Genomic DNA, 27,250 nt, shown 5'->3' with positions numbered 1-27,250 from the left:
GTGAAGGGGGGTCTGGCGGGGAGAGCTGTCCAAAACTCCTCCTTTGTATTCTCCATAGAAGTGGAGTTTTATGCTTCTCGGAGTGCGAGGATCGATGAGGCTGGCCCCTACCCAGAAGGAGCAGAGTCTCCAGAGGCAATCGGATTCTCACCTGGCCTTTTCGGGGCGTACATGGGGCATTTACAAGCTAAGGCTACCCATGAGTAGGAAGAGGAGGAGGAGGGGGAGGGGGATCAGGATGGGGATGATGATGGGGATGATGACCGTGAGGATGAGGGGAAGGGTGAGGGGAAGGGTGACAGGGAAGGTGAAGATCAAGGGGAGGGTCAAGGTGAGCGTGTTGGGGCCCGGCAGCAGGGTGCGAAGAGGATGAGTCCTCCCGACATGGAAGAGAAGGAGAAGGAGGATTGGGACCGGGAGTTTGCGAGGCTTGGGGTGAAGGAGTGATAATTAGAGGTACATGTCTGTCCGGTGCGGCTAGCGGACGTGTTGGGTGGGCTAGGAGAGGTGAATGATTTTGGGATACAGAGCACTCAGTATTTGGTTTAGACTGCTTGGCTTGGCTTCATTTTTGGATACTACCATAGGACAGGAATATGCTTTTCTGTCATGTTAGCGCAATCTTTTTATCTGTCGCCTCGTGTGAACCTTTATTGTGACCAGTGTGTGTTGATGACGGTGAAAAATGAGATGGCAGTTGCCGTACAAAAAGTATCACGCCCGTCTATTAGGAAAATTGTACTCTACAAACGCTCTAAACTCCCGCTGCCCCTTTTACCCCTAGTAATTACAAATTCCGCCAACGTCATCGTCCATGGTCCAGCTCCCGGCCAGCCCGGGCATCGTCACCTCCTCCGTGTCCGCCACAACCTCGAGGCCGGCCCCCTCCTCGGGCTTACCGGCGAAGAAGTCTCCCTGGCCCTCGGCCCGCGGCCGGCGGCTCATGAACCGCTTGGTCCACTCCTCTACGGCGGGCTCGCCCGTCTCGTCTCGCGCCTGCTTCAGGAAGGATATCAGCGCCGTGCCGCCGGTGCCCTTTAGGTTCTTCTTGCCCCCGTTCGCAGCGTCTGGCTCTTCGGCATGGTACGCGATGCCCGGCGCACGCTGACGGGAGCCGGTGGCCAGGTTAACCCTGCGGCGAGTGGTTTCAGGGCTTCGGCTGCGAGCGCGGACCTCGCGCGACGGGATGACAATGTACCGAGTGACGATAGCAATGTGGCGGTCGCGCAGGGAGCGCAGCATGGATAGGCAGGCGTCATAGGCGACGGCCAGCGGGCGGTTGGCGCTGTTCCGTTCGACATAGCCACGCAAGTTAGCCACGGCTTGCACGTCGCCGAGGAACCGGGCGTGCGGGCCTGGCATGTACCGGCGCATCTCGGAGATGAAGTTGTGGTTCGGCGGCGGAGCCCGGCCCTGTCGTTCCGCTTCCTCACCCGAGGTGGCCTTCTTCTCGCCTGTCGGGCGGTGCTCGATGCCGAGGACAATGTCGAAAAACTGGAAAAGGCTGCTCTGCGCGTTGCTGCCACCGGCGTACTGGCGATAGGTCTCGTTACCGGAACCGTCTTCGTAGATGACGCCCTGAGGTAGGCCGGCGTCGGCCATGTTCTTGCTCCCCGCGAGGAAGGGGCGGATCCGGTGATAAAAGATGTGCGGGTCGCAGCTCTCGTGCATGCGTTGCAGCAAAGCGGAAAGGTCGTCCACACGCTCGGCGAACGTGTTGAGGCAGCTCGTCACCGTTGTTGCATCGTCCTCACGAGCCGCGGCGATAGCGGTCAGCATGAGCGGGATGATGGGGGCTCCTCGGGCTTCCATGGCCACCGAAACCAGGTAAAACCACGACTCGTCGAGCGAGCCGGTGAAGGTGGTCAGGGTGGCGAGGTTCTCGAGATTATCGATCTCCTCGTCCATGAAGAGAGGCTTGAAGTTCCACAAACACACCGCAGCGTAGGTGGCGACGGGAGGCACCTCAAGGTGCTCGGCGATCTCCAGCAGCGGGACGGAGATGGGGGCCGGCAGGCGGTCACTGGGGCTGTCACCACCCCAAATGTACCCGTGTGCCATGAAGCATAGCAACATGTAGGCTCTGCGCCATTCTGCGTCATGTTCCAGACCGATGGTGGAGAGCACAGGGAGGCGATCGACGACTCCCCGCAGCCGCCTGCTGAGGATGAGGCCCTGTAGGTTGGCGACGATGGCCTCCCACTTGTTGTAGTAGGGATCCGGGAGCCGCGTCAACGGCAGGACGTCTGGGAGAAAGCCGTGGGTTGGAGAAATTCCATAGTCGGCCAAGACGGGGATCGAAGGAAGCATGGCTTCCGATGGTGGGACGGACCCGACTGGATTCGCTGGGGTTTAGGTGCTGTTTCTTGGGACTGTGCAACCAAGAATAAGCCAATTCGCTGCCACTAGCCAATGGGGAGCGGAAAATAATGCTGTTGTTTCCTATGAGATTAAGGAAGATAGATGAGAAAGATCCTGACGCAAGGAGTATACAGAATAAGTTCTGTAATACCCCTCAGCCGTGCGAAAACTAAGATGTGGCGTGGGCATGTAAAAAACAGTTGGAAGGAGAAAACTCAGTCAAGACCACTGTTTGGGAAGGAAGGACAATGATGAGTCGAGCAAGCGGTCGCAGGTTCTGGCTCGGAGGAGTGGGCCCTCTTTGTAATCGCCAAACCTCAGACGACCACAAAGTTCGCCCCTGGCGCTGTTTCGTTTCTGTGCTTAATTGTTCCACCGTGCGGCATCGGGTTTCTGGAAAACACTAATCCCCTTCTATCCATTAGAGCCCGGTGGGGACGAAGAGAAAATATCGCACACAAAGAGTTGCTGTTGGCCGATTCCGAGGACCTACCTGTGCCCTGGGCCGACAACGGCCGCGGCCAGCCCGAAACGGTGACCTTCTCTTATTTTCGCGTCATCCGTCATTGCCGTATCTTCCGGCTGGTCGCGGGCTTTACCGGCCTTGGGGGCGGGATGTTGAAGCATCAGCCCCCCTGTTTCTTGAAATAAAAACGTCTGAAACCCGACTGGTGTCGATGTCAGTCAATGCTGCCATGGGGCGCGGGGTTCACATTGGCGAAATTCGATGCGGAACATGCAGAACCTCGTCATGTGGCGTGGTGTTCATGTGGGGTCACACGAGGAAGCGCGCCACAGACGATGCAGGGTCGACCGCCGCATGCCTGCACTGCCGTCGGCAGCCGAACTGGTTCCCGGCAGGCAAGGGCTGAGGAGCTTGGGCCACCACCCCGCCAAGCAATCTGGCTTCGTCATGGCGCGCCAAGGCACGCGATCGGAGGGGCTTGGCACCTCCACAGAACCTCAACGAGCGCCGACGGCATGGCGCTGCCTACGGGCTCCCGCAACGAACACACCAACAGTGCAAGGCCATGCATTGATAGCGCCTTGACGCGACCACGACACCCAACATGGTGGTCCAACAACATGTTCTCAATTGGCTCTACAGCGTCTTGACAAGTGTGCGCCGCCCGGACTCGCTCATCGATCGAAGCCAAGAAGCTGACCCCTCTCCCCCGCCCCCCAGGAATATCACGATGTCAACCGAACCTACAACGATGTAGCCCAGGCCTTGTCGCAGTATCCATCTCTCTCTCCGCGAACCGATGTCCACAGTACGCAGTTCAATCTCCGGTATTTCTGTTTTGGCGGTAGCCTGTGGCCTGGGCTGACCATGTGTTTACAGCATTCCCCGACGGCAACTCTGCCTTGCTTCTCCACCTCTCGGGCACAATACCGGTCCTCTTCCGCGGCGCAACCTACCGATTCCCGATCTCGATATGGGTTCCGCACGCCTACCCACGCGAGCCCCCCCTGGCCTACGTGACCCCGACCGAGACCATGGTGGTCCGTCCTGGGCAGCACGTTGATCCACAGGGCCAGGTCTATCACCCCTACGTGGTGGATTCGCCAACATTCTGGGATTGTAAGCTGTAATGGGTTATCAAGTCACGGGACATATGGCTGATTATGGACTAGAAGTCCACCATCCTGGACTTCCTCGCCATTTTACAAGATATCTTTGCCAAGGAGCCACCGGTTGTTGCCCGCCAACAGGGGCCGCCTCCTCCCGCCCGACAAATGAACACACCACCTCCCGTACCTCCGCTGCCTCCGGACCTCGCCCCGAGGCCTACAAGTCGAGTACAATCCGCGGCACCCGACGATGCGCGACCGCCTCCACCCCCCCCAAAACCGGGGCCCCAGACCGCGGCCCATATCGCGCCTCGGCCACAACCCTCCCCGGCCCCGGTTCAGCAAGCAGGCCCCCCAGTTCCTTCCCCTCCACCAAAGGTTGGTGGGCAGCCAAGTCACCATGCGCCGAACGGGCGACCAATGTCGCATCGTGAGCCCGCGAGAGCTGGCCCTTCGCGTTACGAGACAGCTCCTCCCCTGCCGCCGCAAGCATCACGACCTTCACCGGCGCAGAAAGGCCCGCTACCTGCTCCTGCCCAGAACCCTCAGATTCAACATCCCCCTCCTTCTCACCCTCCGCAGTATCAAGGGCCTCCACCAGCGGGCTTTTCCCCGGGCTCGCAACAGCCCCTCCCGCCCGTGGATCCCCGGCACATGGCGAACCTCACACACCCCCAACAGTACAGCACCCCTCCGCCAACATGGCAACAACCGCCGCCTCCCGTGCAACCCCAGCCAAAACCAAAACCACCACCGCCTCCCGACCTAATGGACGACGACCTCACGCTCTCCATCCCCTCCCCCTCCGCCGTCCCCGCCCCACCAATCCCCCCGAACCCCGAAAAAGACCACCTCCTCCACCAGCTCGCCCAAACCCTCTACATGCACCGCCAAAAAGCGCTCTCCCAAAACGCCACCTCCCTCCAAGGCCTCCACGCCCAGCGCGCCGCCATGCAGCAGGCCTTAGCCATCATCCAAGCCGAGTCCGCCCAACTGACCCAGCTCACAGCGCTCCTCACCTCCAACACCGCCATCCTGCAGGACTCACTACGACAGGCGGACGGGGTGATCGAGAACTCGGCGAGCCACCCGGAGCCGGACATCGACGAGCTGCTGGTGGCGCCAACCGTGGTGGGCAACCAGCTGTACGAGCTGGTGGCCGAGGAGCGGGCGCTGGCCGACGCCATCTTCGTGCTGGGCCGCGCGGTGGAGCGCGGCCGGATCGCGCCGCAGACGTTTGCCAAGATGACGCGCGGGCTGGCGCGGGAGTGGTACCTGAAGAAGGCGTTGGTGAGGAAGATTGGGCGGGGGATGGGCTTGGCGGAGGGCTGAGTGAAGGTGATGGCCGAGTAAGGGCTTGGGTGAGAGGAAGAGGGGGGTTGCTAGTCGTGGGAGAGTTGTGTTTATAAGTATCCTGAATGAGGGATGATCTTGAATGTGTCATGACATAAGGTGTGGGGTATGGTATGTTTGTAGAAGGGGTTAGAGAATATCAAGATCGATGAAAGCTTGTCCCCCTTACTTGATGGAGTGTTTGCCCAGCTTCCCGGCCTCGTGGGATGCTGTCTCAACTTGGGCGACAAGGTGCATAAACCATATCGTTTGTAATGCAGAAGCTTGGGCTTCGGGCTACGCATTGTTACTGTAATTAACCTAAACCATAAGAAAAGACATGCAAATAAAACACCAACCTCCAAACTAACACCGAGCCAACAATGCAGCCCCAATCTCATGATAATCCAGACCATAATATGGGCAGCATCCCCGTCCAAACGACACTACGATCTCACCCTAACACCCGCCCCTTACCCCACGCCCTCCACCACCCCACAACTCAACCAACACACACACCACCAAACCCCTGAATCCTCCCCAGATCCACCACCCTCGCCGGCCGCGGATGCACCAACCTACACTCCGACGCCGCCACCACCACCACACCCGGCAGCAGCAGCCCCGGTGAAACAGCAGCAGCAGCGTCCTACCCCCCGCGATCACAGCCATACCCCGACGGCACCATGCCACCCATGGCCATACCCGAGCGTGAGTGCCATCCCACTTCGGGTTCAGCATCCCCTGCCGTTAGTGCCACGCCCATAACTGTTTCGTCGCCATAGGATTCCCCACCGTCACCCCCCACGATACTACCGGGGATGGTGTTCGCTGGCGGTGTGTATGACAGGGCCGACGGCCCCGAGGTACTGGCCTTGCGGGTTTGTGTCTGAGTTTGGGTCTTGAAGCGGCGCCCGATGTCCAGTGCCGCAGCTGCAGCGCGGCGGCCCCATGACATACCCGTGGTCATGCCAGTATTGCTATTTACGTGGGTCGGTGGCTTGGTCCACGCCGAGTGGTCTTCGTTTGGCGTGCCGTTGCTTCTGTGGGCGGGGGTAGGTTTGGCGTTCAGGTGGGCCTTGTGGATAGGCCGAGGGGCAATTTTGGCAGTCTTGTTGAGGAGCTCGAGGGAGGGTGTTGCCCTGAAGCCAGTGACGGTCTTGGTTACGGAGGGTAGTCTGCTCTCGAAGTTCTTGTTGGATTTTGAGATCTTCCGGAACGTGGCCTTGAACGAAAAGCTCGACTCCCGCTTGGGATCTGGCAAGGAAGGCTGTGGTGAGCCGACGCCAGTGGCGGCTGCTTGCCCATGTCTCTTCAAGATTGGGATCCTCGAGATGGGTTCGTTGCGGCCCTTCGTGACATCCACCTTTCGGCGACCGGTCAGGGACACGGATCGCAGCGTTTGGGATGCGAGCCTGCGTTGCCATGGTTTGCCGCTTCTCCACGTGCAATCCTTCGGCAATGATTTTGGGTGGTTCTCCCGCCTTGCGTCGAGACGTTGGCGCAGCGCTCTCCTGGATGTTTAGGGGGCGACCCATGTTTTCGAACAAATGTATTCTTTCTTTCACTGGAGATGATTCTGTTGACTTTGCCACATCGCTTCCAAAGGCCTCGGAAGTTCCCCCTGCAGTATCACCTCCCGACCGGCCTGTGTAAAGTGCGGGCGGTTGGATGCGCGTTGACTCCGTCGGCGTTACGCCGTGGTGTATTAGGCTACTAGTATCTGGGGAAGAACTCTGGCGTATGCTGCTCCGGGTGCTTGCGGCAATGGTCGTATGGATAATCTTCGGCAGGCTTGGACTGGACTTCAATGATCTTCTATCCCCCTTCGTCCTCCAGTGTTGGATATATAACGCTGGTTCCTCTCCTGTTGTCCCTGTAGAAACTTTCAGGATGTCCCCAGAGTTCACATAGGGCTCCGCAGCACCTTGGACAATTCTTTTGTTTGGCGACATTCCTTCAGTGTTAGCATCGCTTGAGTCGCAAATGGTGCGACCTTCGGCAGAAACCGTCCTTGACAGCAGCAATGGCTCTGAATCCGACCAAGTAGAACCTGACGCATCGATCAAGGTTCGATCGGTACTGCGGTCCTGTTTGGGACCTCCGTTCCTCCGACTCATAGTTCGCGACAGTTCATTTATGAGGTTTGTCCGAAGACCCTTTCCTTCGGCTTGCCTGATGGTGGGTGTCTCTGCGCGTCGCCGGGCATGGGTTTTATTCTGTGGTTCAGGGATTCGAGTTGGAGAAGGTGCAACATTGATGCCGCCTCGGCGATGGGCCTGTCCACGCAGCTGTGGCCTCGAGCCCCGCGCGGTTGACTGATTCCTCATTCCGTCCGGTCTCCCGGAGCTGACAGGCCATGTTCGGTTCGGTGTGTTTGGGAGCGAGGCACTGAATAGCCCACCGGGTCTGGGGCACTGCTGTGGGTCAAAGGCTCGCCGCAGATCTGCGACGCTGGGGCGTTTATTCTGGCTCTCTTTTGTTTGCTGATAATCGGTAACCCACTGGGGGCGACGCTCCCATGACGGTAGTCCACGGTGTGTGGCAGGATCTCGGCACCGTGTTCCTGGGAATAAGCTAGTTGGCGGTGGCCCTTGGGGATCGGTAACACGAGGGTACGCTCTCGGCTCGGACAATGACTTTTTGTCGTGAACTAGAGTCTTCTGAGAGTGCGGAGTAGCCGGTGTGAAAGCATGAGCTGCGACAGCAATATTCTTTTTACAGGCTTTAGTGGGTTAACGGTGGTTTCGGATGAGGAGTGAGGCATGCTACACGAACCTGCTTGTCCCTCAAATACCTTCCTCCTCTCTGCCACGGATAGCGGGGCCCTGCACACCCACACTTCAGTGGCACGACCAACCTGTTGTATGGTGGTGGCCGTGTGCTTTACGTCTATCACAATCGGATCCGGTGAAGCCTTCGGAGACACCTAGTCCCCAGATGTGCCGCTGTCTGCCGGTCCTTCCGGCGTATGATCTTCCCATGCTTCCTGGTCTGTGTTTAGGTTGGAAAGATCGCTGCGTATCATTGCGGCCAACGATAGGGTTGCTGCTGTAATCTTGTCGGCGGCGGCGTTGGAAGTCCCACGAGCAGGAATGGGGGGTTGATCGGTGCCTTTGTGGCGTGTCCGTCTACTCAATGGAGCTTGCGTACAAGCGGGCGGTTTAGAAGTGATCGACTGTGACAGGGCCAGATTAGCAGGTTGTCGAAAGGCTCTTGCGTTACCGTCACCGGCAGCGCCGAGCATCTCGAATTTGGCCACTAAGACGGCGAGTCCAGACGTTGTTGGTCTGACGAGACCGGCCGTCTCTCCTCGTTCGGTTGTGTTTGGTCGGTGCTTTCTCGGGGTTGGTTTGTCGGTGTGAAAATGATTGCTAGGCGAGTGCAGGTTTTCGTTCTGGTGGCCCAAATGAATCCTGCGTGGTAGTCGTAGAGGCTCCGGCCTGAGGTTCGAGTGTGAGAAGTGCCGAGCGGGCAAAATGTCCAAGTCTTCCATAGGCTGAAATAGTGTATGTCGTTGCGCTGCGTTGAAATCTTTCAGTGCGACCAAGCCATCTAGAGCAGAATATGGACGCGTGGCTACCACCTTGGAAGGAGGGCGAAGGGACCCAGGGTTCGAACACAGGAGCTTCTTAATTTCCAGATCGAGGTTGGGAATCTTATCTCACCCGAAGAAGGAAAGAACGCACCATTGGACTGCACGGATTGGAGCGAGACCCCAAGGAAGGGGCCATGAACATGAGTGGAACAACGACCAAAACACCACCTTCCTTGGACACGGTGACATTCAAGCCCACAGTTCTCAGGCCGCACTGTTTTGGATAGACATTCCGCAAACCGACATCCACCACAATCAACGACGATAATTTATGACTAAGACAAGATGCCCGAACTGAAGGGTCTGGGATGGACAACCAGCCCAGGGAATACAATTACAATCCGCCATCAGCGGCAAGTCAAGAAAGTATTTGACCAAGGAAATCAGCGCGCAACCCTGGATGATCAATCTGGCCAACGCCCAACCTGAAAGGAACAACCTGAAACCCACGAGTGTGGGTGGGGGGGGTGCATCGGGGGGATGGGGGTGGGAGGGTGGAGACGCATATTAGGGCTGGGAGTGAGGTGGAGGTGGGAGAGAAAGCGCATGCGATGTGGGTGGATGGGGATGGGAACGGGAGGGTGGTGGGGGGTGGGGAGGATTTGGAGAGGGGTGGTGGTGGTGTAAGGGTGGATTATGGGATTGAGCGGCGGGAGGAGCGCTTGCCGACGGGTGGCTCTTAGGCGGAGTTGCTGTTTGAGCGGGCGGTGCAGGAGGCCGAGGTGGTTTAACTTGGAGGATCGGAGGTTGCGTTGGGTCGGGTCGGAGTTTGGTCGGGGAGGGGAGGCGTCGGGCTGGTTCAAACTTCAGATTGCATTGCGGCTATTACTCCTCACACTGGTCAACAACGGCCGCCTACTAGCACTAGTGACGCTCGTGGCCGTGACGCCCGACAGGCCGCCGCGCGAGAGCACGCTGCCGCGTCCCGTGCCGGTGGTGTTGGCCGAGGCGGAACCGCCGCCGCCGCCCGCGGCGGAGGAGGAGGTGGAGTCGGTGTGGGCGGCGGTGCCGAACCAGGCTGGGTTGGCGAGGCGTTGGACGACGAGGGTGCCGAGCGGGAGCACGATGATCACGGAGGTTTGGGTGATGGAGCCGGGTTCGAAACGGTCGAATTGGATGAATTCGAGGGCAGCGAAGATTACTGGGGGGGAGGGTGCTAGTGGGTGGGACCAACCGCAGCATCCTCCCCCAGCCTGAAGGGCCTCAAGGCAATGGATGTTATCGTCATCACCAACGGCATCCTGATGTTTGTTCCCGGTACGTTCCCCCATCCATCAGCACCGCCCCCACCCCCCCCTTTCATCCCCGCCCTACCCACCTCAACCCGCACCCCACATGTGCATGACGAGGCGGATGTTGAAGAGGAAGTAGAACGAGTAGATGGAGGCCGTGATCAGCCCCAGGTAGGCCTGGCGCACCCAGTCGGCGATCTGGCTGATGTCGGCGTACAGAATCGCCCGCGCCTGGATCACCGTGGTCGTAATGTTGAACGCGAGCGTCAGCAGCACTAGCACCAGCGACAACACCCTAGCAGGGATCTTGTACATGGGACACCACAACCGCAGCATGGACCAAGCCTGCACCGTCAACGCAGCGAGGATGAGCACAGTCACTGGCACGCTGAGCACGGTGGCGGCGGCGCTGAGGCTGAAGTCAGAGCGCGGCACGACCGAGGCGCCCTGCGACACGATGACGTATAGGTCGACCCAGGATGTGGTGAAGAATACGGCGAGTAGCACCATGCGCGCCGTGTTGAGCGCCAGCGCCGCCACGCTGATCAGCGTCGGCAGCCGCCGGAACCGTGGGCGGGGTGTCATGCCCAGAACCACGGCTAGCATCATGAAGCAGGCGCCGATCTGCGACCCGTACAGGATGGACAGCGAGGTTGCCTGCAGGTAAATCTCCGTGACGCTGTAAGTGTTGGAAGGGATTGGGTTGGTGCCGTCCGCGTAGAGGAGGAAGGCGCTCTGGTTGAGCGGGTTGAACGCTTGGGCTTGGGGCGGGAGCCCCGGTGGGGGGGATGTCGTGTTGGACATGGTTGTCTTGTTGGGGTTGAAGCTGAAGAAAGTGTGGAACAGAAAGAAGTGGTTAAAAGGTTCAGGTCAAGTGATGGTGGTGTTGTAGCTTCTCTCGTGGAGCCGTTTTGGTGTTGATGTTGGTGTTTTGAGTGACTCTGTTGATGGCTCTAAAGCGACCGGCACTTGAGCAGTACAAGTCAGTCAGATGTTGATGAGGACACGGTGAGAAGTTCGAGTGTCATTTTTTGAGAAGCGTTGTGATGGAGATGATGATTAACCACACAACAGCTGAAATTGAGGTGGTCGTTTCGGACATGAAGGATTTCCTAAACCAGACGAACCCCTATTCTGCTCTGAAAGAACAATCCCAAGATCCAGAACGGAGCAGACCATCTCCTCCTCGGCACCGACTCAATTTTGGGCGGGCTATCATCAAAGAATACCATCCTTCATGAGACGTAGCCTATTGCAGGGTACAATGAGAGTGGTGAACGGTGGTCCCTTCAGGATTCAGGTGGCTAAGCGCGTTCCGCAATAGTCGGCCTGAGTTAGTATTGTCCTTTGCCGCGCTCTTGATATTGTTCTCCAAGTAGCGGGAGCCTTTAAGCACACCCCCCCATCCGCAACCTCGAGACGGAGACATGGGTGCCACCGTTGGACCTATATCTCAACAAAAGGCTTGCGGACTTTGAGACCAGACTCCAGCGAACCAACCTAGACGACGGCCAAGGCGGCAAGAAGATCGCAGGGAGCGTTATTCTTACCGCATGTAGCAAGATACAACAGAGACTACGCTCGAGGAGCGGCAACAGGGGCCGGCCGCGAACCGTAGGGCTACGGGAGCCCACGGCGGTGGAGAAAGCCGCGAGCACGATCGCGCGCTGGACGGGGGGATCGCAGACACGGACAGGGTAGTAGAAGACGCCTGGAAAGCGAGGTGGCTGAAGGAACGGGACGGCAGGGCGATCACCAGACCGGCGGACGACTTTGACCATCAGCGGGAGACGATATTCCGAGATGAAACCCTAAGACGGCACGACGGTCTCAGCAAGGCAAAGAGTTCTCTGCTGATCCAGATCCGAAAGGGAGCAATAGGCCTACGGGATTATCTGTTTTTGCGAGGGGTCCCAGAGGCCCTAACGCCCGCCTGCGAGTGCGGGGAGGGACGGGAGACTGCCGAACACCTGGCAGTGTGGTGCTTGGCCCCACCGCTGACTCGAAGATGGGAGAGAACCGGAATTCGAACGCAACGGGACTTTTACTCTGTTCTACACGGTATTGATCCTGCAACGGCACGGCTCACGGGGAGGGTCCTGGGCTGGATGATGGACTCGGGGAGGCTGCCGATGTACAGTTTGGCAAGGAGGCTCGAGCTGGAAGCGGCGGCCTAACAGCCCCCCCCCCCCCCCCCTTTTTTTTTCGGAAGGCAGGGGGTCTCCTCCCTTTGTATTCTTAGGCTCCCACACACGTATTCTCCTTAATAGTCGGGCTGGATTTTTCATCCGGGCCGCGAGGGCACGGTTTTCCTGTACAGTAAATAGCTGAGGGGTCCGCACGCCTTTAGGGCATAGCGGGAGTATGGATAATAGGAGATTTTTTCTCAAAACGGGCCCACAATTCGCGCCGTCGCTGATCGCCAAACAACTGATAAGTCGCAGGAGAACCTCTGAAGTCCGCATCATTCAAAATTTATGGTAGGAAGGCAAATCGAGAGAAATGAGTTGTAGGTGCTTGTAATTTGGATTTGGTGCAACTTTGCAGCCAAATGCCGTAACCCCTGACTGATTCTCGCCCGAGGTTTTCCTCGGCATCATCCAAGGTCACTCAAGCACCACCGTGTCGCATGGAAATCGACGTCATTAGATTTCAGCCAGCCTGATATTTTTAGGTCGGAGCCGAGCCCGTCGTCGAGAGCTGGAAGAGGTTATCACAACTCGCCAACCAGGGGTGCATGAAGCTTGGGGCTGATGCCGTGACCTTGCCTACGCTCACCATTTTCCCTGCATGTTAACCACGGTGATGAGCGATTCCCCCTGAGTGTCGGCATTTGTGACTCCTGCGGCTGGCTCCTGTCACACGAAACCCCATGGCCAAGGCATGGCCGGGGACCCAAGGCCAGCCGCGTGTTCCACCATTCGGATCTCCGGACTGTGCAACAGTCTGTCTCGGGGTGCAGCCAGCAGCAGGTACAGAGACGAGAAACCGGCCCGACACCAAACACAACCCTGCAAGGCCGGTGTCGGCAGTAGCGCTGTGCTCGGTGCGCAGGGTGCATGGCTTGTTGCGCACCGGAATGGTCGATTTGGACTAATTCGGCTCCTCACCGAACCCCGAATGGCCTTAGCCGCGTATATGCCGGTAACCGAGAAGGGGCCTGGTGGTGCACCAATCGGCAGGTTACCTGCGCCTGTTGTTGATGAGCAACTGCAGCAATCTGCGGCTTGCAGACGCTGGCAAGGTCACCCATCCCGGGGGGGGGGGGGGGGGGTGGTTCCGGTTCCAAATTGGAAAATTGGGCAATTGGGACCCCCCAAAAATTCCGAAACCTTTTCCCCCTCCAAACCTTTCCTGGGAAGATGGGGCCTGGGGCGGAACGGCGTGTCAAGTCCGGCAGTGATAGTGATGGTTCGATAGGGGAGGCTTGGCTGAGAAACGTTAGCCAGATCGGGATGGTGTGAAAGCTTATTGGCACCACAGCCAAGCGGGTTCGGGGGGAAGGAGGTGACAACAACTGAGGCCTGTCCCCAACAATATCTGCCGAAAACAGAGCAGACGTGATGAGCGTGATGCCGTGAATGCCACGCACGTATCTATTGGGCTCATATATCGAAGAATCCGTGGGTGGCTAAAGTTCACTCCCTCTACTTAATAATGTAGGCTTTTCTGTGTTAGGTTCTGAGGAGGAAGCGCGCGAATCAACTCCACTGCGGAATACAGTGCCGAGAGCGCCGGAGATTGCGTGACACAGCTAGCCTGTGCGGGGCTTTCGGCGTTGCTTCCTGCCACTGTCAGTCTATCACTTTCTTCACTCATCCTGACGAGCCACACCGTTTACCCTAGGAGTTTACACTGCCGACCCATGCAAGAGTAAAATGGCGGACAAAACTAAACAAGTTGACATCTCTGGCAATTTGGGACATGAGAAAGCTCCATTAGTAGTAAGCCACGGCCCCGGGCCCAGAACTTCTGAACTTCTTGCTTCAGCGAGAAGGATGACACCTTGGAACCTCGGAAAGGGTCCCCCACCTATGCCCGCCCCTTGCGGCTGAATCGGTCTTTGTGACTGACTCCGCTGTTGTGAGTAGGCCATAGGCCAGTTTACCTCGACCTCCGACCTCGCCCACAATTTCGCCCAGTGCCGCACCCTCGTGCAACAAGCAACCCAAGCCGGCGCCCAGGTCAGCTCTACCCCCACTCCCCCATGCATTCCCTCACCACTTCTCTACCTAGTCTACGACTGCGCCGCCGTTGTCTCACACGATCGATACTGACCTCCTGGCTGCCCTTATCAGGCCCTCTTCCTCCCGGAAGCAAGCGACTACATCGCCGCCTCGGCCGCCGAAAGCATCAGCCTCGCCAAGCCCGTGGACCAGAGCGAGTTTGTGCTGGCCTTGCAGGACGAAGCTCGCCGCTGGAAACTACCCATCCACGTCGGCGTCCACGAGCCCGCCGCCGACGGCCACAAACTCAAGAACACTGTGCTGTGGATCGACGAGCGTGGTGAGATTGTGCATCGGTACCAGAAGATTCATCTGTTTGACGTGGATATTGAGGGGGGGCCGGTGCTGAAGGAGAGCGAGTGTGTGGCCCCTGAGTTGTTTTCGTGCAGCGTTGTAGGTGGTCTGACGCCGGCGTTTTCAGGTCCGTCGAGAGGGGCATGCGCATCGAGCCACCGTTCGACACGCCGGTGGGCAAGGTTGGATCGACAATATGTTTCGATGTTGGTATTACTTGACATTGCCATGTCTCACTGTCTGACGTCGTGAAGCTGCGATTCCCTGAGATCAGCATCTCTCTGAGACGCCTCGGAGCCGACATCATCACCTACCCCTCCGCCTTCACCGTGCCCACCGGAAAGGCGCACTTGGGAGGTTTTGTTGAGGGCTCGGGCCGTCGAGACGCAGTCTTATGTTATTGCTGCTGCTCAGGTACGTGCCAGATGTTGCTATTTAGCATTGGAAGCATTGGTGTCTTAGTGCCATTTGCTGAGGCTGGCGCCAGGTCGGGAACCACAACTGAGAAACGAGTGAGCTATGGGCATAGCATGATTATCGACCCATGGGGTACGGTATTAGCCGATCTTGGAGACGCCGGCGACGGCCCCAAGATAGGTACTGCCGTGATCGACCACAACTTGCTGCGGAAGGTTAGGACGGAGGTGCCGCTGCGCAGACGGACGTAGGTTCCGAGCCCCCATTTCTGGTTATCCCTCGATCCTGACTTTGCCGCAGAGACGTGTACCCGGAGGTTTGATGCACGGGACCTTGCCGCCCTACTGCCTATCGACTATCATTATTCTTCAGTCTCTTCTCCCAAACCTAGCCACTTTGCCATGTATAGCCCCTGCCTGTTTCCCCTCACGATGTCCACCCTTGTGCCCAGGATGGCGAAGTGAGTCGATCTAGTGATTTCAGCTAACTTGATTCCGAACCTTTTTGTGAACTGGCAACCTAAACACATGTAAAGGCACAAACAAGGTTGTTTCTTTTCGTCGTCTTCAGAACGGGCTGCAAGGAAAAGGCTCCGGTATCGGACAGGTACTTCTTTAAGTTGATTCGGGACTCCATTCACGCTTATGCGTAGGTTGGAGTCACGGCGACCTTGTAAGGTGAAAAATAACTGGCCGGGGGTAACACCCACATGTGGATGCAAGTGGAGAATGGCAAAGTCTGGTTCCAACCGTGACCATTATCTCCTGCAGGTGAACGAACCCAGCCTCCCCAAGCCAGCTGCTCTTCTACTCTCGTGTGGCTCGTCTCCACAACGGCATTCACGGCAACTTGGCCGAGTGGTCTAAGGCGACGCACTCAAGGACTAATATCCTTCCCCTAAAAAAGGGGCTGCATTGCGTTCTCGCAAGAGGCGTGAGTTCGAATCTCACAGTTGTCAGCGTGGAATGGAGCCTCTTTGGGGAGCCTCCTCTTTTATTTTGTTTATCTTTTGCCAAAAATGCCTGCACAGTAATTGTCTTCCGGAAGCTAGCGTCCACGTGTTATTCCGTCCCCTGACTAGGGGGCTTCGGCACTTATATCTGACTCCTTAAGTCGGGTGACCGGAATCACTATGCTTCGTAGGACCTCTACGAAGAACATGTCAACGCAGTCGCTGCACAACATACCTAGTAGCCCGCCTCGCCCAGCCAACGACAAAGCATTGAATTGTTGCGCAGCACAGGGTCTCCGAAATGAAGGCCCCGCACCGACCCTACTCCATATCGATCGATTCTCGGCTGGAGTTGGGAAACCTGGTACTTGACAGGCTTCGGTAGCTCCGGACCGGCCCCGGGAATTGTCCTATTTATCCTCATCTGGTGAATGTCAAATTTGCACCAATGGCGGCTCAGCTTGGCTGTCACTGCTTATGAGTACATATTTGAAACGGCCGAAATAGGCACGGAACAGTTCCCATGGTATACGTAGCTGGCCTTGTGAAGCTCCCCTCGCCCGACCGAGGACCTGGTTCAAACTTTAAATCCGGTAGATGACAATTCGGAATGATTCGTATGAATCTGAATGTCACATTCGGCCTTCTGGAAGCCATTGAATGGGCTTGATAGCGCTGCGGCTCTTGATCACGGCATTCCGATGTAGTGGTGGCGCCGAGTTAGGAAAGGCGTGCAATTAATAGATCCTTCTTTTGTGCATCTGGAAGGATGTTTAAACGATCAAGGCTGACATTGTACCCCCACTGCTACTCCCCCTCTGCCGTCCGGGGAGAAGATAAAAGCAGCATGATGCTGCAGAAAACTCCGACTGGCTCAGACAGTCCCTCTAACGACATAGCTTTCAGAAGTCGCTTTAGCTAGTTCAGAGCCGCAACCATGCACGTGTCAAGCATCATCTCAGCCTTCAGCCTGGCCAGCCTGGCCCTGGCTAGCCCGGTAGAAGTGGTTGAGCGTCAAGCTCAGAAACTGAAGATTAGTAAGTTCCCAACTTCCCCTTTCTGAGTCGTCATACTTCCTCGAGCACCCCGTTGACGAGAGCCAAGTGCCCCTCGGCGACAGCATCACTGAGATCACCTGCTGGCGTGCCTTCGTTTGGGACCAGCTTGCCGAGGCCGGGCTCGCCGACAAGGTGCAGTACGTCGGGTCGCAAAACAGCAACCCACAAAATTGCCAGCCCAAGACAGCTGGCTGGGACCAACACCACGAGGGTCACTCCGGCTGGCTGGCCGTCGACATTGCCAACAACTACCTGACCAACTGGCTCAAGAGCACCCCCGCCGACATCGTCATGTTCATGCTCGGCACCAACGACGTGGTCCGCGGCAAGACCACCGACGACGTCATCGCCGCCTACACCAAGATGGTCAACATCATCCGGGCAGCAAACCCTAAGACCAAGATCATTGTGAGTCCCCCACCCCGGCACCCATTCCAGCGTCACCACCACAACCACGCCAGAACCAGAACCAGAACCAGCACCAACAACTAACAACCCCCCACCCAGGTCGACCTCGTGATCCCGCTCTCCTTCTCCAACGCTCCCATCCAGGCCATCAATGCACGCATCCCCGCCTGGGCCGCCGGGCTCAACACCACCGAGTCGCCCATCGTCGTCGCCGACTGCTACACGGGCTTCCAGACCTCATATCTGCGCGATGGCGTCCACCCCAACCTGGACGGCGACCGCGTCATTGCCTCGCGGGTCGGGCCGTTGTTGCTAGATTATGTGAAGGCGTCGCTGGCGTAGGTGGAGGGGTTGTGTGTGGGTGTGGGGGGTGTGGTTTGGTTTGGGGTGGACGGGGAGAGAAAATGAAAGGGGGGGGGGTGGGTGTGGGTATGTGTGTATGTAGTAGTTAGGGAAAACAAAATAAGGGCAATAAAAAGGGAAACCCAAAAAACCAGCCGATGTGATGTGTCTTGGAGTCAAACCTGTGTTGCGATTCGTTTGCCTGGCACTGGCAAGACACACGTTAAGCACGCAACAACAGAAGACAAAGCCCTCGACCCCTTTTCCCTCCTCATGGCAAACATGCTGTGTAACTGTAACGGGCTGAGCCCTGCAGACCTCGGTGACCCTCGGCTAACCCTAACCCCCGGTAGAAACCCCTGAACATCGCCAGGTCAACAGTCCTAAAATTGCTGGCGTCGCTTCGTTCGTCAGTCGCGCGGCCCTTCGCTACGCTCCGGGGCGCTTCCTTCTACGCTCCGGGGCGCTTCCTTCCTCTCTCCCGCTCCTGGCAATTTTAAAGTTTAGCACTGAAATAAAGCAAAAAAAGAAAAATCTCCGGTACGGGGAATCGAACCCCGAGCTTCGCGGTGAAAACGCGATATGTTAACCGTTACACTATACCGGATTTAACGGTGCTAAACCTATTCTGGCTTGCGATTGGCTGAAGGCAAGGTGCATTTCCAGATCTCAAAAAGGAAGGAACTTGCCGGCTGCAGGTAGGCCCCATAGCGGAGTCAACGATGTAATTGTTAAAGGCGGAAGAAGAAGCCACCGTGACTGCAATGGAATTATAAACAGTATCAGGAGATGATTGTAGTTTAGGTCAGAAAATCGGGATGGAAAGGACGTATTGAGTTCCTTGGATTGGGAAAATGGAGCACCGCGGTGTAAAAAAGGCGGCCTCTAGCACCGGTTTGACCTCATCGCCAATGTATGACGCCGCATTCTTGAGTCTCCAGTAAGCTATATCGTCATCTAGGGGCTTCAGTAATCAGATCCCGTAAAGATTAACCTCTGTGGCGTAATCTCACAGAGCTGATAGGCTCCGTGTATTTTGTGCGTCAAAGAAGCAATTTGCTTCGCTACCCTTCGTCACGTAGACGACCATCGAGCCGTAGGCCTTGCTTGTATCCTTCCTGCTGAGCCAGGCAATATTGGCAATGTTGACGTTGTTCTCTGTAGTCGTGGTTCCAGGAATGGGACGTCATGGCCGAATCAGCGCAGACTGAAGCTGCTGACGAAGAAGCGGGTGCGTCGCTCTAGTAGTATAGTCAACCCATAATAGATGTTGACCCTGCAAACCTCATCTTTCGCCACTTTTTGACAGAAATCCGATTTTTTGGTTCGTGTTCGTGATTGTCAAGGAATGCGCGACGGAGGCATGCAAAAGCAGGAGCGAAGCAGCGAGTCACAGCGACCCTGATGCCAAGTGCGGGTTAGCGGCTTTTCTCCGGCGATCCGATTGGCCAGGTGTCAAGCATCAAATGATCCGTGCACCACCACCGCCAAGACCAACTGCGAGATGCTGATGAGAGGAAGCAGAATGCAGATGACGCCAGACATCGAGATGCTATCGAGAGAAGTCGAAAAGGAGAAAAAAGCCAAAATTCTACAGTGAGAAGTCGACAGTACAGGTTAGAAATGACACCAATTTTTTTGGGTTTCTTTTATGGAGAAAAAACTGGTCCGTGCTTAGAGCAGGCCATGGCATTTTTGACCTAAGGAACCTGGAGTTCAGGCAGGCACCAACCTTTCTCGTCCCTTCCCAGACCAATTGTTTCAACTACATCATACGAAGTCCGTAATTAAAAGAGTTTCTGACCCCATACACCCTTTGCTTTTCTGGGAACGTATGTGTGTGGCACTGCATTTTGTTGCTGCTTTCTTTGGTAGCCTCCAATTAGGTGGACGGTATAATAAGTGTCCGAGACACCGAAAATGATCCTTCGGGCCAACAAGCGCGATTGAAAGTTTCCGGGCAGGCAGCAAGGCATTCGTAGAAGAGTAACCTTCAGCCGCGTTCGCTCCACCCCATTCCAGATGCAGAAAGCCACAAAACATTACCCAACTCCTCTGACGTCTCCGACAATGGTCGCCTACTCCGAAGTCGAAGCGTCCAACGCGCAAATCAACGATGCCACAGCGCCCCGCGTCTCCGTCTTTCTCGGCGGCACCGCTGGCGTCGGCAAATTCACCATCACCGCCCTCGTCGGCACCGGCGCCAGCGTCAAGATCTACCTCGTCGGGCGCAAAAGCTCGGCACAGCGCATGCAAGCCTTCATCCAAGAAATGCACGCCGTGAACCCCAAAGCCCAAATCATCTGGACCGAGGGCGAGATCTCCCTCCTCGCCGACGTAAAACGAATCTGCAACGAGATCAAGAGCAAGGAACGCCACATCGACCTGGTCTTCCTCACGGCGGGGTACGCACCCTATGGCGAGCGCGTCGAGACGACTGAGGGCATCGACATCTCGCAGAGCCTCGAGTACTACTCGCGCCTGCTCTGCGTCCAGCACCTCCTCCCCTTGTTAAACCAGGCCGAGGCCCCGCGGGTGGTGAGCGTGCTGTCGGGCGGCATGTCGAGGGGCAACATCGACACGGACGATCCCGATCTCCGGAAGCCGGGGAGCTTTGGCCTGATGAAGGGCCAGATGCAACTCGGCACCATGAACTCGCTGGGGTTGGAGAAACTGGCGGACGAGAACCCGAATGTGGTGTTCATCCATTCGTCGCCTGGGTCGGTCAATACGGGGAATCTGGGCAGGACGTTCGATGCGAAGTCGGGCATTCTGGCCTGGGTCTTCGAGACTATCTTGGGGTGGTTTGTCCGCGCATTTGCAATGAGCGATGAGAGGTCCGGGCAGAGGAATCTATTCGGGGCCACTAGCGCGGCCTTTGGCGGCCGTGGCGTGCCGTGGAAGGGCGAGCCGGCTGCGAATTCGCGTGGTGAGCCGGCGGCAAAGAGGGGTTTGTTTCACGTTAGCTGGAACTGCAACAGCACACCGAACGAGCGTGTCATGACTAAGCTAAGGGGGACGGCAAGGGAAAAGATTTGGGGCCATACCCAGGAAATTCTACGGCCGTACCTTTGACGGGGATCTTTCATGTATCTATCATATGTAATGCAAATTTCAGTTCGCTGATGTTAATCATCTCATGTTATAACCCTCTTCCAAAAAAGAACCGACTCCATCGAACCCACAATATCAGTTCACCGGTGTGGAACAAGCATCTGATGTGACGAACCTACTTCAGGACGCTGCCCTGTTAGGGTTCAGCTTCGGTTGAAGGTAATCTCTCAAGGGTGCTTAGGTTCGGTCAGCCAAAAGGTGCACAACAAAGACTTGTCTGAACAGTAGGCTTCACGAGCTTGTAGCGAACTGTAGTTGTGATTGCTAACTGGAGAACTCCCAGAGCTCTCCAGAACGAGTGACTATATACCTAGCTAATTCCTGAGTGCTCAGTGTGCTCAGTGTCCCCCCGAGTTTGAAGACACTGATCACACTGATCACTTCCGTTCTTCTTGTGTCCTAATTGGCTGCATGGCTTCCATGCTCAGCGTGCTCTCACGACCTACGTACGATGGCCCGATCCAAAATTACCATCAAGATGGCCGGTGAAGATTCTCCAAAGGCTGAGTATCGTCGCAGCCCCGTCATGTACAAACCCCCGGGCGGCGGTCCAGAAAAACCCGAATTGGAATTCACGCAACAGGCCACCGCCAGACCCTACCATCCATACTCTCGCTACATTCCACGGCATTCTCTGCGCAAGAACCGAACAGCTACTCAGGGCGGCCAACAAGCGGACTAAAAGCAAGAGGGGGGCCAAGAGGACGGAGAAGAAGAACAACAAGAAAAAGAAGAGAAAGAACGACTGGAATGACAACGACAGCCGGCGCACAGGGGTGGTACGCTATAAGGAGTATGCACTCCAGCCGCTGTACAAAGCTCTTATCGCTATTACCAGCTGCGCCGATTACGACGGCGAGGACTCCTCCACGGCGGGCCGCTTCCCGGTCTATCTGGTCCGCACCGGCGTTGAGGATGGCCTTTCTGCCCCGATCTCCTTCGACGCCGAGATGGCCGCCCAGAAAATGAAGTACGTCTCAGAAAACGTCGTCGAGACTAAGCTAGAGGCCGCCGTGGACTTCGTTATGGCCTTGAAAGCCCGTGAAATCGCGGTCTTTGGCATCCAGCCAGACCCGGCTTCTGTCGTCGAGCCGCCCAGGGACAAAAAGGGCCGCAAGCTGACGAAGCTACCGAACACCCAGGGGGTCAGCGACGAGAAGGCAGCGGAGTGGGGATGGTGCGGATGGGGCCAGTGGTTTGACGAGGTGGTTGGGCATAGAAACGAAAAGATTACATCGGATGGATACCAGGACATATTGCTCGAGTTTCAGATGCTTAGGGAAGGGAAAATCTTTCCCACCGCCATAATGCATTCTTGGTGATAGAAGCTGGCGTCGACATGGTTGGTTGTGATGTTTCGGTTGGCTGCGAGCACATGAACCCATGGTACATGTATCTGCTCAAGGAGGCTCAGTTAGAACGTCTCAAACGCCCAATTGTCGGCGTTCATGTGATTACATGCGATATTAAGAGGCTGCCTCGCTCTCCTGAGTCATGCTATCCTTTCCTAGGGAGGCCATCCACCCATTCCTCCTCCATTCATCTCGGGGGGATCCAGCCCATTTCTTCGGTCGCCCAAACAACCCAATGGCGATGTTCCTCATCCAGCAACAACCACGTCTTGCCCATGAGATGGTCGGCCCAACCTTCCACCCACCACTGGTTCTCCAGCTTCCTCAGTGCGAGCAGGCAGTAGGCAAATATGACCACTGCTTCCTGTGGCGGATTGACCACCTCGAGCAGCGGGAGGAAATCCTTTCCCTGCGTCCACTGCCAGACTAGGATGTCCCACGCTTCGAGTTTCGTCCATATCGGTGGTACTGCCGAGGGAGTCTCTGCTGCTGGTGACTCGTTCACGTTGGGTGATTGTGCAGTGACTGGCCCTTCTTCATCGCTATGAAGATTAGGACGGACAGGCGTTGCGCCTACGGTGCCACTGGGTGGCGTCAAGATTAAGGCGAGCAGACGGCGGAGTTGCTCAATCATGTCGTCGTAAATGGGGAGAAGAGAGGCGTCGGTGCAGCGACGGTGAATGAGAAATTGGATGTCCGCCAGCAAGCCTGGGTCACTGGGGGGCGTTGTTCTTAGGAAAGGTGTCATTCTTCTCCGTCCAAAGTCAAACAGCGGCGTCAGTATCCCGCGGTACGTTCGCGGTTCGAGCATGTCCAGGATCGGTTCCATGCCATGCAGGAGTCGCAGCCAGTGGGGGATTAGGGGGCTCTCAGGGGCTTGATCGGCTTCGTCGACGGAGCATCCTAGAGCTATTACCAGAGACGAAGAGGGACGTTAGAAACCCAAGAATACCTGGTCAAGGGACGACAACACACCGTAGTAGACCGTGAGCATGGAAAAGATGTGGAGCCTTTCACACTCCTCAGCTCTCAAGTCAGTCATGAGATGGAGGGCCGTCGAGGTTGCGGCTTGGTGGTGCTGCATGGCACGCTCGAGGTAGGTCTTTTTGTGTTGAGGCCGAAACCTGGAAAGGTGAAGGGCCGACACGGCTAGGATGGAACGCATAACGTACTCGCAGTTCGTAGCCATGTGGACGGCAGTGGTCCGCATAAACTGCCGGACTGCTGGGTCGCTCGCCAAGGTCGTGCAGGTATATGTTGTGAAGTTGTGCATGAGCTCGAGATCCATCATGTTGATAGCGGCGGGAGATTGTGATGGCGGCGAAAGTTGGACACTAAGAGGCGTGGATGCCGCCGAGGTCTGGGATGGGACGAAGTCGCAAGGGACGGCATGTTTCTCACAGTTCCGACATGATGGCCGTTTTTCGTCACACTGCGATGCGTCAACGGCCGGTCATGGAGATCGTTATTGAAACCCATTTCAGTATAGCTTTTGTCATTTCTCTTTTTCTCCTTTTTGATGCTCTTACCTTAATACGGCGCCTCTTGCAGGTCCGGCAACCAGTCCGGGATTTCTCGTGGGCTCGTCTCACAGCTTTCGTCACTTTTTTTCTGGTGTTTTGGGACGGTTCAGGGATTGAGAAAGCAACCTGAATGGACGTGCCATCATTCGATTCCGTGAATATTGGCGCCGAGGCCTCGGTAGTCAGCGAACTGGAGCGAGTCAAACGATGTCCCCATGTTTTTTTTTTTTTGTCAACGAAAAGTCCAAATCGGGAAAGAGTACGAAAAGACCAAGCGACCGAAGAACGAAAAAGACGAGAGTTACGAGACTGTATGTAACGAGAGCGAAAGTGGGGCGGGTGATACGCGGAAGACGCGCGTTCAAGCAGCTGTTCCCATCTCGGCCCAATTCGGCATTTTCCGAAACGTCTTGCCAGGATAGGTAAGGTTGTCCCCAAGCGCTGATTATTAACAAATACGAATAACTAGTTAACGAGTCAGTTAATTAACTAAATGAATTCTATTTTCCTTTCTTATCCCATGGTTCCTCACACAACGTCCATAATTCTAAAACCACATCCGCCGTCGCCTCGATCAGGGGTTCAGGGGTAGCCCGCGTACCCAGCGTACCCGGATTGGGGAGGAGTAAACTGCTTCGACTCGCGGTATTGCCGGAATGAAAGAATTGCGACATGGACAGACAAAACTCTGTAAATACATAGTTACGTGTTAGCACGCTAACTCTTAGGCGCGAAGGGCGCTACCCAACACGGATAACCCCCCATCACACAACTTACAAAATGGCAATGGCAACCATGGTGATGATCCAAGTCACAGCGCAACCGCCCCCACTGCAAAACCTCGAGATTCCCATGAACTTGAGGATGACGAGGGTGAGCCAAAAGACAGGCTCGATGCAGTTCAAAATCAAGTTCGCTTTTAGGCTCTTCCACTTGGCGAACCGCTCCGTGTGTTCGCTGAGCAGTTGGTACCCAATGAAGACGAGTGTTTTGACGGCCTGCACGCGAGATTTGTGTTAGTGAATTGGTCCTGCTACATCGCATCGTGGTAGTGAGGCGAAAACTCGATGATAGAAGCACTCACAAAAGGAATCGCCATGATGTCAGGTCGGGTGAAGAAGGCGCTTATGTTGATGTAGATGCCCGTGAGCACAATGACCGCGATGGCGAGGAATAGCACCACAATATGCCACCGGAATTTCCATTTTGGGTCGAGCAGCCCTGTATTTGATTTGTGCATGGTGTGTGTAACGATGGAATCGCAGGTCGTCGAGAGCGAGATTGGTTGGATGACGCCGGAGGGGGCTGGAAGGAGACAGCTTGGGACGTTGACTGGGAGTTTGAATGAATGGCCATGGAATTCTTCAGGTTAGATATATACAGAAGATTAACAGATTTGGCAGACTCGCATTAATCCGTTGATGCTTTATTCGTTTTGCAGCACCCGGTTCGTATTTTCTCGTTTATCTCGTGTGGCTCGTCTGGAGCTGGAATGGAGGATATCCAACATTGAATGATCCGCGGTCCAGCCACGACAAGGGGGCATTACCTTCTTCTGCGGCAGCGCAAACGTCAAGGTAAACGCCACCATCCAATCATGAGTCGGTTGTTAGGTATCGAGAGCAATCGGCATGGTATCTCCAACCCTGGCAAGCCTGGCCCCTGGAGAGGTTGCGAAAGCTTGCCTACGCCTTGACGATCCCCGGTGGAGTTACAACGGGGACGCCGCCGCGGACACGAGCAAGACGAGAAACACGAGTGGCTCGTATACCGATCACAACCGTGGTAGCAGGCCATTGATATAAATCAGGCATGTCGGGCTAGGAGAAATATTGCATTCGAATCCACCTCTTTCAGTTACGTATTCACCGTTATTTTCCCGTTCACCCCATTTATTCGTCACAATGAAATCACCCACCGCCCTCCTCGGCTGCTTGTCCCTCGCCTGCCTTATGTCCGAGGCGTCTAGTATCCCCGCATGGCACCCCCCTGGCCCCGGTGACCGTGAGCATTCCTTGTCCATTAAGCTGTCCATAAATCCTTTACTGATGTTGTGCCTCAGTCCGCGGCCCCTGTCCGATGATGAACACGCTCGCCAACCACGGGATCCTACCCCATGATGGCAGGGCCATCACTAAAGAAGCCGTCATCAAAGCCATGAAGCAGGGGCTGAATTTCGATTCGACTCTTGCTGTCGTCATGTTCGACCAGGCTGTTGTCGCCAACCCCGAACCCAATGCCACCTTCTTCACTCTGTACGTCTCAGTGCTCCATCATGTCCTGGCGTTTACTTTTCAATGCTCCATGGAACCCTAGATGCTTTTGCTGACATGATGATCTGCCCCGATACAGAGACCACCTCAACCGCCACAATGTCCTCGAGCACGACGCCAGCCTGAGCCGCACCGACGCCTTCTTCGGGAGCAACCACATCTTTAATCAGACCATTTTCGACCAAACCCGCCGCTACTGGCCCGAGCCCGTCATCACCACGGCCCACATGGCCAACGCCAAGATTGCCCGCCAAATTGAGTCTAAGGCGTTCAACCCCGAGTATCGCTTCACTGAGTCCGTGGAGAACTTCAGCCTCGGCGAGATGGCGGCCCCCTTTATTGCGTTTGGAGATCTTGAAGAGGCCACTGTGAATAGGACGTTGGTCGAATACTTTTTCCGTGAGTAGAATCGATCTAGCAATACCAAGTTCCGGCCCCTTCAAAGGTTCGTACAGATAGCAGCTATTAACCGCCCTGCTACATTAGAAAACGAACGTCTGCCGACGGAGTTGGGTTGGAATGTCAGGGAAGAAGTCGTCGCAGTGGAGGCTATTCTCAGAATATCGAATATGATTGGAAAGGCGACGAGTTTAATCACGAATCAGGATTCGGACGGAAGTGCTGGTAGCAACTGTACGAAAAGAGGACTGCGCAGGGGATTCCACGCCGCAGTCCGGCGGGACTTGTAGCGGGTACGTTGCCGGCTCAGAGGGACACTGTTTGGTTTTGTCTTTCGAAATACTTTCCTTTGTTGCGTTACGAGATCCCAAGCCGGTGGTTTTTGTTGGAAACGACACTCAGACAGAAAGATCGGGAGAAAGAATTTGAATCATGCTCCGTCTTCATCCTCAGTGGCGGGCATCGCCCTGACCTCCTTTTCATAGCTTCTTGTTCAACCCCTGGAACCCCTCTAACACAAGCGCATCAGCAACCAGGCTTCCGTGTTTCAAGTGCCACAACTTCCAACACTGGTATCCGCAAGAAGGTTCCATATGGCGAATCCAACAATTTTAGTGACATGTGCACTCCGACGGGGCTTCCAATCAAGCAAGATGAGGGAGAAAAACCAACCATAAAGCCCCGGCTATATAGACATTCTTACGTTGGGTTCATCCTACACAGCTGCTACTCAGGGCCCGTCAAGATGGCGAGTGAAGACAGGCCACCGTATCCCTATCACCCGGATGGTTAGC

At 56.0% G+C, this 27,250-nt stretch overlaps 11 protein-coding genes and 2 non-coding genes across 13 annotated transcripts; 8 read left to right on the top strand and 5 right to left on the bottom strand.

The window, feature by feature from the left end:
* Positions 1-780: 780 nt before the first annotated feature.
* On the bottom strand, positions 781-2,310 carry CHGG_08472 (uncharacterized protein; the record flags this gene model as incomplete). The annotated part of the gene is made up of 1 exon (XM_001226398.1): positions 781-2,310. The coding sequence occupies one exon, from the start codon at positions 2,308-2,310 to the stop codon at positions 781-783; it is 1,530 nt and encodes a 509-aa protein (XP_001226399.1).
* A 787-nt stretch (positions 2,311-3,097) lies between these two features.
* Positions 3,098-5,268, top strand: CHGG_08471 (uncharacterized protein; the record flags this gene model as incomplete). The annotated part of the gene is made up of 4 exons (XM_001226397.1): positions 3,098-3,271; positions 3,548-3,635; positions 3,707-3,946; positions 4,037-5,268. 4 exons carry the CDS (start codon positions 3,098-3,100, stop codon positions 5,266-5,268), a joined length of 1,734 nt encoding a protein of 577 aa, XP_001226398.1.
* A 649-nt stretch (positions 5,269-5,917) lies between these two features.
* On the bottom strand, positions 5,918-8,252 carry CHGG_08470 (uncharacterized protein; the record flags this gene model as incomplete). Its single annotated transcript, XM_001226396.1, has 3 exons — positions 5,918-6,525; positions 6,635-7,966; positions 8,129-8,252. 3 exons carry the CDS (start codon positions 8,250-8,252, stop codon positions 5,918-5,920), a joined length of 2,064 nt encoding a protein of 687 aa, XP_001226397.1.
* A 1,420-nt stretch (positions 8,253-9,672) lies between these two features.
* CHGG_08469 (uncharacterized protein) lies at positions 9,673-10,902 on the bottom strand (the record flags this gene model as incomplete). The annotated part of the gene is made up of 2 exons (XM_001226395.1): positions 9,673-10,007; positions 10,197-10,902. The coding sequence occupies 2 exons, from the start codon at positions 10,900-10,902 to the stop codon at positions 9,673-9,675; spliced, it is 1,041 nt and encodes a 346-aa protein (XP_001226396.1).
* Positions 10,903-13,976: 3,074 nt separating this feature from the next.
* Positions 13,977-15,286, top strand: CHGG_08468 (uncharacterized protein; the record flags this gene model as incomplete). Its single annotated transcript, XM_001226394.1, has 4 exons — positions 13,977-14,042; positions 14,190-14,282; positions 14,397-14,717; positions 15,044-15,286. 4 exons carry the CDS (start codon positions 13,977-13,979, stop codon positions 15,284-15,286), a joined length of 723 nt encoding a protein of 240 aa, XP_001226395.1.
* Positions 15,287-15,878: 592 nt separating this feature from the next.
* On the top strand, positions 15,879-15,993 carry CHGG_11412. Its single transcript has one exon. It is a non-coding gene; the product is annotated as a tRNA-Leu (tRNA).
* A 931-nt stretch (positions 15,994-16,924) lies between these two features.
* Positions 16,925-17,795, top strand: CHGG_08467 (uncharacterized protein; the record flags this gene model as incomplete). The annotated part of the gene is made up of 3 exons (XM_001226393.1): positions 16,925-17,024; positions 17,233-17,453; positions 17,553-17,795. The coding sequence occupies 3 exons, from the start codon at positions 16,925-16,927 to the stop codon at positions 17,793-17,795; spliced, it is 564 nt and encodes a 187-aa protein (XP_001226394.1).
* Positions 17,796-18,330: 535 nt separating this feature from the next.
* On the bottom strand, positions 18,331-18,402 carry CHGG_11393. The gene has a single exon. It is a non-coding gene; the product is annotated as a tRNA-Glu (tRNA).
* Positions 18,403-18,983: 581 nt separating this feature from the next.
* CHGG_08466 (uncharacterized protein) lies at positions 18,984-19,200 on the top strand (the record flags this gene model as incomplete). The annotated part of the gene is made up of 2 exons (XM_001226392.1): positions 18,984-19,026; positions 19,142-19,200. The coding sequence occupies 2 exons, from the start codon at positions 18,984-18,986 to the stop codon at positions 19,198-19,200; spliced, it is 102 nt and encodes a 33-aa protein (XP_001226393.1).
* Positions 19,201-19,865: 665 nt separating this feature from the next.
* On the top strand, positions 19,866-20,870 carry CHGG_08465 (uncharacterized protein; the record flags this gene model as incomplete). The annotated part of the gene is made up of 1 exon (XM_001226391.1): positions 19,866-20,870. The coding sequence occupies one exon, from the start codon at positions 19,866-19,868 to the stop codon at positions 20,868-20,870; it is 1,005 nt and encodes a 334-aa protein (XP_001226392.1).
* A 517-nt stretch (positions 20,871-21,387) lies between these two features.
* CHGG_08464 (uncharacterized protein) lies at positions 21,388-22,231 on the top strand (the record flags this gene model as incomplete). The annotated part of the gene is made up of 2 exons (XM_001226390.1): positions 21,388-21,437; positions 21,493-22,231. The coding sequence occupies 2 exons, from the start codon at positions 21,388-21,390 to the stop codon at positions 22,229-22,231; spliced, it is 789 nt and encodes a 262-aa protein (XP_001226391.1).
* Positions 22,232-22,448: 217 nt separating this feature from the next.
* CHGG_08463 (uncharacterized protein) lies at positions 22,449-25,024 on the bottom strand (the record flags this gene model as incomplete). Its single annotated transcript, XM_001226389.1, has 6 exons — positions 22,449-23,170; positions 23,237-23,621; positions 23,791-23,974; positions 24,386-24,472; positions 24,562-24,782; positions 24,869-25,024. The coding sequence occupies 6 exons, from the start codon at positions 25,022-25,024 to the stop codon at positions 22,449-22,451; spliced, it is 1,755 nt and encodes a 584-aa protein (XP_001226390.1).
* Positions 25,025-25,688: 664 nt separating this feature from the next.
* CHGG_08462 (uncharacterized protein) lies at positions 25,689-26,746 on the top strand (the record flags this gene model as incomplete). Its single annotated transcript, XM_001226388.1, has 4 exons — positions 25,689-25,788; positions 25,847-26,039; positions 26,137-26,456; positions 26,544-26,746. 4 exons carry the CDS (start codon positions 25,689-25,691, stop codon positions 26,744-26,746), a joined length of 816 nt encoding a protein of 271 aa, XP_001226389.1.
* Between the last annotated feature and the right edge of the window lie 504 nt (positions 26,747-27,250).

The sequence above is a fragment of the Chaetomium globosum genome, genomic scaffold (assembly GCF_000143365.1).
Source record: "Chaetomium globosum CBS 148.51 scaffold_6 genomic scaffold, whole genome shotgun sequence".
Classification (NCBI taxonomy): Eukaryota; Fungi; Ascomycota; class Sordariomycetes; order Sordariales; family Chaetomiaceae; genus Chaetomium; species Chaetomium globosum.
The sequence above is the reverse complement of the archived record's forward strand: the minus strand, read 5'-3'. Positions and strand labels throughout refer to the sequence as shown.